The 9,213-nt window shown below is 33.8% G+C and overlaps 2 protein-coding genes across 4 annotated transcripts; both read right to left on the bottom strand.

Moving 5' to 3' along the window:
* Positions 1–488: 488 nt before the first annotated feature.
* LOC137745389 (vacuolar protein sorting-associated protein 55 homolog) lies at positions 489–3,562 on the bottom strand. 3 transcript variants are annotated; one of them, XM_068485338.1, is made up of 6 exons: positions 3,456–3,562; positions 2,788–2,882; positions 2,652–2,703; positions 1,762–1,801; positions 1,583–1,667; positions 489–909 (listed from the first exon to the last, which is right to left on the bottom strand). In XM_068485338.1, exons 3-6 carry the CDS (start codon positions 2,682–2,684, stop codon positions 726–728), a joined length of 342 nt encoding a protein of 113 aa, XP_068341439.1. In that variant the 5' UTR covers positions 2,685–2,703; positions 2,788–2,882; positions 3,456–3,562; the 3' UTR covers positions 489–725. The 3 variants fall into 3 exon arrangements, with proteins under 3 accessions (XP_068341439.1, XP_068341441.1, XP_068341442.1); XM_068485340.1 differs by lacking the exon at positions 2,788–2,882; XM_068485341.1 differs by lacking the exons at positions 2,652–2,703; positions 2,788–2,882; positions 3,456–3,562 and adding an exon at positions 1,904–2,623.
* Positions 3,563–5,702: 2,140 nt separating this feature from the next.
* LOC137744096 (WD repeat-containing protein LWD2-like) lies at positions 5,703–9,142 on the bottom strand. Its single transcript, XM_068483961.1, has 3 exons — positions 9,060–9,142; positions 6,590–7,220; positions 5,703–6,326 (listed from the first exon to the last, which is right to left on the bottom strand). The coding sequence occupies exons 2-3, from the start codon at positions 7,183–7,185 to the stop codon at positions 5,912–5,914; spliced, it is 1,011 nt and encodes a 336-aa protein (XP_068340062.1). The 5' UTR covers positions 7,186–7,220; positions 9,060–9,142; the 3' UTR covers positions 5,703–5,911.
* Between the last annotated feature and the right edge of the window lie 71 nt (positions 9,143–9,213).

The raw sequence follows: 9,213 nt of genomic DNA, 5'->3' as shown, positions 1-9,213 counted from the left end.
GCAAAATACACTTTTAAGTGTTTTTGGAACGCAAAAATCTTTTCTCTAAAAGCAGTTTTAGTTATTTTACAAATAGTTCCGGACAAGACCTAATTGGTTTCACATCTATTGCTCGATTTGTTTTCAACCCTTTTATACAACGATACGTGTGAAAATGGAGCTACGCTTCAAAATGACCTAGTAATAACTTGATACCAAACTCGTCCTTCATAAAGATACCTCTCACTTACCAAAACAGAGAAATACCACCAAATTGTGGTGTTTGTGGCCTCATTTCTCGACTTCAGAATTGTATAAATCAAAGAAGAACCAAATGACACAAACAAGAAGTAAGAGTGCAGAAGGAGAAACGAGCGTGAAATCACTTGCTAAAGATCAATATCACAAGTAAATAATATTGAATAGCAAATGCAATTTCCAAGCTTAGACGATCACATACACAAACAATCCCACATTAACAAAGAAACTAACGTCCTTGCCAAATCAAGTAAAAGGCAAAACCGATCAAGATACCTTCGAACAACGTATACAAATTGATTGAAGAAAGGGTCTTTGAAGTTTGAACATACATATATATAGAGATCACATCTACAAAGTGGGAAAGGCTACGTTCTTTTCCCGTTCGCATGCATTATCAAACTTGCAATTGTTAACTTATATTACATCAATGGTGGCCGCAACAATTACCAGTCAGTAGATAAGAACCTAGGCTTTTTGAGTGCTAATCACCACTCATCTTCGAGACTAGCACGGTGGAAACACATGACAGTACAGATAAATATGAAGAATGAAAAGAATTCAATCCACATTGCAGGTGTCTCAATCATATGAGCGTGCCTAAGAATGATAGGAATGGCTATGCTCCCAACAGTTGATGCCCCAGTCAGGAATTTAGCAGCATTTATCCACCTGCAATACAAAGAATACAAGAAACCAACAAATATGATAAGTAACTTATGATTAACACCCAAAAATAAAGAGAAAAACAAGGAGGGTAGAGATTCTTCATAAGAGCAGTTTGCCAGTGACACAAGTTCCATGGGCTATTGGTTATAGGTAAAGGAAGACCTAGGAAGACATGGATAGACTTTAAGAAAAAGACATGGATTACTTGGAGCTAACGGAAGACTTGGCGCAAAACTAAGCGCAACGGCGCCTTTGTTGTTGTGGTGGTGGTGTGTTAAAAGGATTGATCTTTTTAAATTGGCCCTCCCTTTCAGCAATATTTCAATGTGTACTTTTATGCTTTGTTCTACTCTATCTATAAACCCGATTTCTAGAATGAACTATATTTCCCTCAGATTTCTAGAATGAGCTATCCTTGCCCTTATCTTCATGAATCATCCACACATGGCAATGAGCGAAAAAAACCTGGTTCGATCTAGTTGTGAGTTCCACCACACAGGCAGACAAATAAATTGGTCCACGACACACTAGTGTCATGGCACACCAGTATCATGGCATTATAAAAATATTATGCACTATCTATAAGCTAAACAATGTTATAAGTACAGGGTATATTAGATATGAGGGTTACATTAAGGAAGAAACTTTTGTTACGTAAGATCTCAAAAAGACTCACCCATCACTTTCCCTCGTAAGCAAAAACTGAGTAGAACCGCCACCAAAGAATAAGCAAGGCATGGGTACCACGACGTACATCAGAGCTACAAAAATAATCAAAATTCACATCACTTGATACTCAAAGAAACATAACTACCAAGTAGAATAAACAACTTACATTACTTATATTACTCTCACCAGATAACATCGGCCACCAATTGTTGTACAATGCACAAGCCTGCCACACATTATAGGAAATAATCATAATAACATACAGTAAATGAGTAAGCATATAAGTCTATAAGACACTTGAGATCCAATTGGCAGTTAAGTTCAAAACCTTTCCCTCCCTTAATCTGATGACATATCACCAAGCATTATTGTCAGTAGAGCAAGCGAAACAATAGCCCTTTTCAGAAGGAAAGGCAACTTCAACAACACCGTGCCACTAAGGTTCTATAACTTTTTCATGGTAACAAGCTACATGGCCATCTATATCAAAAAAAGAAGAGAAAAAAAATCTAATCCACACAAGAATTATTGATTGCTGTAATAAAACTTCAATGCACAAATGGCCTCTTACTACTTTGACATCATAAACAAACCGAGGAACAAATCTACAAAATCCTTCCAACTCCAATGTGAGCAGGTAACAAGGAGAATACTCATCAATCTGCTTCTTGTTCCTAACTTTCTTCCAGGGAATTATCCCAGATTCTAGCTTAACTTTTCTTCGAAAGAGGGTTACTAAAAAATGTGAACAGCGACAACTGCTTAATGACCCACATTAGAAGAGAAGTTGAGCTAAGAAAAAGCACACCGCTTCTGAATTCAAAAAGTAGGATGATTCATGAAGATAAAAGCGTGTGTGTGTGAGCGTGGGCCTTATTCTTGATGCAAACAGCATATTTTTAAGGAAGAGTATGCATGACATAATAGAATACTAGGTTATAACTGCAATTGGACAGACACATATACCTGTAGGCCTTGGAGTACAAGGCAAACACCTTTCAAAATAATTTAGAGCATTTAACAACCACAAGCTCACAACCAGTCAAGCCATTAAAATATAAATAAAAGAAAAATACCAGGATTTGTAACAAGATGCTTGCTGAAAACATAAAAGCAAGTCCTGCAAGCCTGTACACCAAGAAATTTGCTTCAGAAATGTGTTTACTAGCTTCATTAACATAGATAAATTCACATAACTATATTCCTACTTACACTGCAAAGAACACGAACCATCAGCAATACGGGGAGGAACAATGCCCAAAACAGAAAAGTGTTAGGACTCAATCCCATCAAAGCATGACTGAAAACTGAACCAAAAACACAATTGCATGACATATATACTCGAAGGACATCATGCTCGTAGCATATGAGAAGTCGAGCAACGCACTGCTTCAAATTTTGTGAACTAAATCCCCTAATTTTCATATGGTGATCATGATCGAAATCGAAGCTCCCCATTTAACGCTTCCACATTAATAAGTTAAAGCTAAATTCTAATCGATACTAGTAACCACTTCTGATAAGATATCAAATATTCAAGTGAGAAAAATTCAGAGAATTGGAAGAATCTTAACAATCATAAAACTTCTAATTAAAAGAGAGGAACTCAAATTTTGGTGTTTTCGGATCATAAAATGTGATCAAATATATGAAACCCTAATTAATTCGAGCACAATTCCAGAATGCTCAGCTCCAGCCCACTCGATTACAGTTCTCCAAATTTTAGGGGGAAATGGATTGGACCAAAAAAAAAGAAATAAAGAAGTAAAATTTCAGCATTATTCAACGAAATTGTGCATAATTTTCGTCGTCCAGCCAAAAACAAAATTATTGTAAATAATCGAGGAAAAAAAATTAACAGAGTGGGCTAAGAACTGTACCCTCAATGGTCATCGCCATCGAAGAGAAGAGGGGTTAGTGACGGAAGAAGCTTCGTGTTCGTGAATCGCGACCAAAGAAGCAAAACGATGAGCTCGAAAATTTGCAGTGGAATCTTTGTACCTTTTGCAGGGTAAAATTTAGCGGCAGTAAGATACTTTGACAATGTAGAATAAGCACAAATGATGGATGGTTATTCAAATGCCAAACGTAAATATCAAGGATTAAAATTACGTCTTAATTAAAAATATATTGTCTCATTAAATATTACAAGCCTTAAAACAAAATGTCGAATAAATATCATTTATTTTATTTACAACTTGGTTAATAACTTTAATATCGTTGGATGATATGATTTGTGAAATTTTACATTTTGTTTTTTGTTTTCTTTGTTCCTAGGATCTCACTTTTGAATAGTTTTCACTTTTATTTCAATTTTTTTTTTTCAATCGTTCATCTCATTACACATCTTTCAATTCTTTACTCAATTTTTTAAATTTTAACACATAAATAGTATGTGATATCATTCTAGTTTATATATAGTTTAAGAAGTGCATTTTAATTCCAAATACTTCAAGCATCATTTTGTTGCATACATCTAGAACATTCATTGAGGATCAACAATATCATCCAGTGATCGGCTATGATGTCTATTAATTTCCTGATTGGGTTACTGCACTCAAGTGTTCCTACATATAAATGTTACTACTGTCATGTATTGCAATTGCACTTATATATCTCCATAAAATTTTATTATAATTGTAAACTCTTAACACTTTTATATCATAATACATACTACATATTTTAACACGCTTAAATAATTTGTCAACAATATTAAATTTTGATAAATAATAATCAAATGTCACACACGAGAGTTACACTTGTAAATTACTATTGCATATGATGCAATACCAATCAATTTTGTTTCCTAAATACCATTCAATTTATTTTTTTATAACTATTTTGGGGGATTTGAGTCTTGTAATTATTACTATTTTTAAGTGTTGAACATAGTATATATATGCAAAGTATGTATGAGATGATAAATTCAATAATAGGTGTTAGTAGTCTTTGTTTTGATCAAAGTACAACTTTATGATGATTTTGTCTTTATAAGCTCAAGTGATTCCTTGGGACGTTTGTATTTTAAGTTGAATCTATAAACCTCAAAACTTACAAAAAATTAATACAAAGTTTGTGCTCATATGTTGTCTATTTGACATCAATGAGGGTTTATAAGTTATTAAACTAAAAATTGTTTACCAATGCCAAGCTGACCCAAAGTCCAAGTGAATACTGCCTATTGCCTTGAGTTTTTTTTTAAATACCCGATGAATTAATAATCTCAATTAATTAATATTTTTGGGAAATGTTATTAGTATTCCCAAAATCTCATTATCCACTTTTCATAAGTGTATTTTTATTTTTAATTATAGAAAGTTTGGATTGCAAAACAATATTTTTGGAGTGGCAATAACAATTTCAATATTTTTTATCAGTCCTGATTTGGAAATAACATTTGAAATTAACAATTCATAAAATTATAAGATAATACATTACAAAAATTCATATAAATCTCACGTAATATATAAATTAATAATTTCCTATTACTATGGCTTTTTTTTATTTAGATAGCGTGTTTGCTTGATTAAATGATAGTACATTCAACAATGAACAATCTATTTTTGGAAGAAAAAAAATAAGTGGATTCATGAATTTTACTAAGTTAAACAGATACATGAAATTGCAAGTTCGTAAAATGAAAAATTAAATACAATGTACAATGTTAAGAAAATAAGGATACCATGATAAATTAAGGGAATTGTTATTAGTACTTCAAAAATCTCATTCTACACTCCAAACTTTCTATAATAGGAAAGAAAAATACACTAGTGAGGAGTGTAGAATGAGATTTTTGGAATGCCAATAACACTTCCCTAAATTAATCATAAATTAATAATTGTTAATAAATTATTAATTTATCGTCTATTTAATATTCACTAAATTAATTTTTCTTGTCTCAATGCTATTAATTTATAGAGGTTCAATTGTCTGTCATACGCAGTACTACGGTCTAGTGATATTCTTCTTCACTGATAAGTGAGAGGTCTTAAGTTCGATTATCGCCAAAGGCGAATTTGAACAACATTATTGTTAACCAATTGTGAGGCTTAACCTACTTCCCCCACCTTTTAGTGTAGATAATATCATTTGTTAAAAAAAAAATGTATGTCATACAATATGAGAAAATATATTTTTGTTCCTACAACACTCATCTGATAATGACATGATGATGTATATACCCCAATAACACGACAAATAGTAGTCATGACACTTGCATTTGGGATTCATCTCCCAGTCAACTCCCTAATCCCTTTTCTCTTAATTGCAAAACTCTACATTTAGCACATGGAATTGCAAGTGATACCCTAAATATTAATTTCCATAAATATTCTAATTAAACCTTCAAGAGCTGCAACTTGTTCAAAAAGCCAATACCAATCCAATTCAACTCCACAGCAGACCAACGCACTTGATTAATCTGAGCCGTCGTTCCATACCACATCTCCGGCTCCATATCGCCGCCACTCTCCGACTGAAATCCAGGCCTCACCACATCCCAAATCATAGCCCTTGAATCATCACTCACTGAACAAATCTGGTGTCCCTTACCTTGAGACCATGAAATTGCATTCACACTGGCATCATGTTTTTTGAGCTCCATTAGAGGTGAAGTGGGAAATCTGATGTCCAATATTACCACTTTGTTGCTGTCCATTCCAACTGTGGCAATGAATCTTTGGTCATGCTTGTTCCATTCTACCCTCAACAAAGATCTGTCTTGAGTAGGGTTTTCATAAACTATGGTAGACCTGTTGAAAAATTTGTGATCTATATTAATGTTTAAAAAATAATTAATACAACTAAGTTTAATGCAAATATAAATTAAGAAAATAGGCCTTGGGTCACAAGACACATGAAGCACAAGTACGTTACCAAATTAATGCTAGAGGATTGTATGATGGCTAGCTAGTAATTATGGACGATTGCATGGTTACGCTTTTGAAGTGTCAATAGTAGCTCTGATAAGTAGTTGCGTTAAAAAAAAGAAATTAAAAAGTGAAGCAACCCATACCTCTCTTTGTTTCTCAAATCAAACACCCTGACAGTGCCATCACCAGAAGCTGAAGCAAACACATTGAAGCCACCCCAAGAAATGTCATACACTTCTTTATCATGAGCCACCAGTTGAGTATCCACAACTTCCCTCTCAATGTCCCAAATTGTGCAGGTAGTGTCCACACTAGACATAGCCACACGCCTAGTGTCACACTCTGCCCAATCAAAAGACGTTATAGCCGAATTAAACTCACTACTCATGTTGCTATTCAGCAAAGACTTGAGCTCAATCCTATCATCATGGATCTCCCACAACCTTAAGTAGTCGCCGGACGTGGCAATTAGGTCAGGATTCGTGGTGTCCTCAGAGGGGAAGAACATGAGGTTGGTTGGTGCGTAAGGGTGGTCGAACATGAGGCGGTTATCGGTGGTGAAATCGGATGTGTCTTGGTTGAACTGGACTAATTCAACCTTGTTGCTGTAGTCCTCAATGAAGCTGCCTATGGCTAGGCGTGAAGGCTTGTCATGGCGGACTGACCATGCTAAGGAGTAGATTGGCCATTGGCTTATGTAGGTGTGGACACCTGCTTTTTTCTCTGCTGGTCTTTGCATGCTTGGAATTGAAATTTGTTTTTTATTCTCTATAGCTGCATGGGAAGTAAATCTAAATTTTAGAGGGTCAATTAAAGTCGAATATTGAACAACTTTTTAATTTATTTGAAGCCTTCAATGCATTTTCAAAGTTTTGGATTATTGTCACGCTCTTGCTTGACAAAGCCAAGAAAGCTGCCAATTTGCCTATGTCTAGTTTTACTTCTAAATGATCCAACTTTAACTTGTACTAGACTAAATTAATATTCTCAATGCTACTTTCTGTTAAAGTGTTATTATGCTCATCCTATAGTCTTATTTCTTCACACACTTTATATTTTCACCCACATAAAAAGTTAAAAAAAAATCAAACACTCTCTTTCCCATCCACTTATATTCCTAAAATATCTTTAACAACTTCAAGTTCTAACTAAAATAAATATAAAGAATGATTGAATCTTGGAATTTAGGAAATGGAATAGCAACGTCCCTGCCCAACCCAACTAAAAGCAACCACAACCAGTCACCACCTATAACGGAGGCATCTCCTTTTCTCTGTTGCTGAAAGGGTTACCTTCCTTTCTTTTTCTTCTCCTTTCTCTGTTCCTCTCTGTCTCCTTCTTTCTCTAGATCTGAATTTAAGATTCATACTCATATTTATTCCCGAATTTAAATTTAGAATTAAGGGTTGAAAAGTAGAGAGAAAAGAAGAGAGAGAATTTGGGTGGGCGAGGTGGACGGAAGAGATAGAAAATGGAGGAGAACGAAAGAGTTAGAAAGGAGTGAGGGATAAAGAGACAAAATGGGAGGTATTATTCGTTTCTCATTTTAAGTTTTTTTAATATTTTTTCTTTGATTACAAAGAATATATAAAATGATTAAATTTTAAGAGTGATTTTGAAGTTATTTAATATAATGTTAAATTTAGTATTAAAATTTTCATTAAAAAATGGGTGAAAAAAAATAAGACTATGGTGGGAAAATGAGATAATTTGGTATAAAATTATTTTACTTAAAAATTTGTGATATATTCTAAACAAATGGGCATTTGCTTGGTAATAAATCCAAACATAAGTCAACTAATATTTAGTCAAAAAGGTCAAAACTTTTTTTTTTTTTTTGTTTGATAAACATCAAAACTTTTATTTTGATAGGCGTCAAACTTAATATTTAATCTAATTTTTCCCTAAGATAAATCTTAATAATTTTTTTTCTAGAACCAAAGAGTTAATACTACTTATTAAAGTTTGACATGATGCGGGGCGTATGGACTTCTAAAGAGTTCTTCCTTTGCTACAATAATTTTTTATTTGTTATACCGTAATGTATTTAATACTCTACAGATTACATCTAACTATATATATATTCTCGCTCATGAGTGAGTCTGAATTTATGTTGAATAACTAATATTACTTGTAGATACATGAACTAGTCATAAATAAATAAATTCACATACATATTGGTATACATAAGCTAGCAAAAAAAAATGAACTGTTGCTAAGTCTTATGTCTAGTATAAACAGGGGGTGGGCTTCTCTCCCTAAAACAAAAATGGAAGGGTAGGCGTAAATCAACATATTCTCTCTACCTAATCAACAAGTTGAGTATAAAAATCTCTAAATCCTAAATTATATATTAAGCTAATTTGCTGGGTTCAACGAACCTTTCTTTTCTGGGTAGCTTAATGTATTTACTGGATGAACTAATTAATCATTAACTACAACACTTAGCAACAATATTGCACCAAAACATGCGGAGTCGTATAAGTACTCTTTGACTCCAAATGAAATCCCCTACGTACCATGCATGAGAATTAATTCTTCCTCTTCATAATATTTTTGGTGGAGAGAGAGAGAGAGAGAGAGAGAGAGAGAGAGAGAGAGAGAGAGACTTACATTGCTCGATCGAGACAAGTTTCAGTGGCAGTTATGGGGAGCTGCTTAATGTCCAGAGCAAGATATGTACATAAGAGAGGAAGTTAGGGAGACGGGGAATACAGCTGTATGGGGTTTTTATATATATTTACAAATATGGGAAACAGTTCCTTAA

This window comes from Pyrus communis, chromosome 9 (genome assembly GCF_963583255.1).
Source record: "Pyrus communis chromosome 9, drPyrComm1.1, whole genome shotgun sequence".
Classification (NCBI taxonomy): domain Eukaryota; kingdom Viridiplantae; phylum Streptophyta; class Magnoliopsida; order Rosales; family Rosaceae; genus Pyrus; species Pyrus communis.
Note: the sequence above shows the minus strand (reverse complement) of the source record. Positions and strands in the feature narration are given on the sequence as shown.

What these genes read in the sequence shown, in the direction of transcription:
- LOC137744096 (XM_068483961.1), bottom strand. Translation starts at nt 7,185, where the DNA reads ATGCAAAGACCAGCAGAGAAAAAAGCAGGTGTCCACACCTACATAAGC. An exon ending in GATTTGAGAAACAAAGAGAG is followed by an intron (nt 6,327 to 6,589) that starts GTATGGGTTGCT and finishes ATTTTTCAACAG; the next exon opens with GTCTACCATAGTTTATGAAA.
- LOC137745389 (XM_068485338.1), bottom strand. Translation starts at nt 2,684, where the DNA reads ATGTTTTCAGCAAGCATCTTGTTACAAATCCTG. An exon ending in GCATCTTGTTACAAATCCTG is followed by an intron (nt 1,802 to 2,651) that starts GTATTTTTCTTT and finishes AATGTGTGGCAG; the next exon opens with GCTTGTGCATTGTACAACAA. An exon ending in CTTACGAGGGAAAGTGATGG is followed by an intron (nt 910 to 1,582) that starts GTGAGTCTTTTT and finishes TTTGTATTGCAG; the next exon opens with GTGGATAAATGCTGCTAAAT.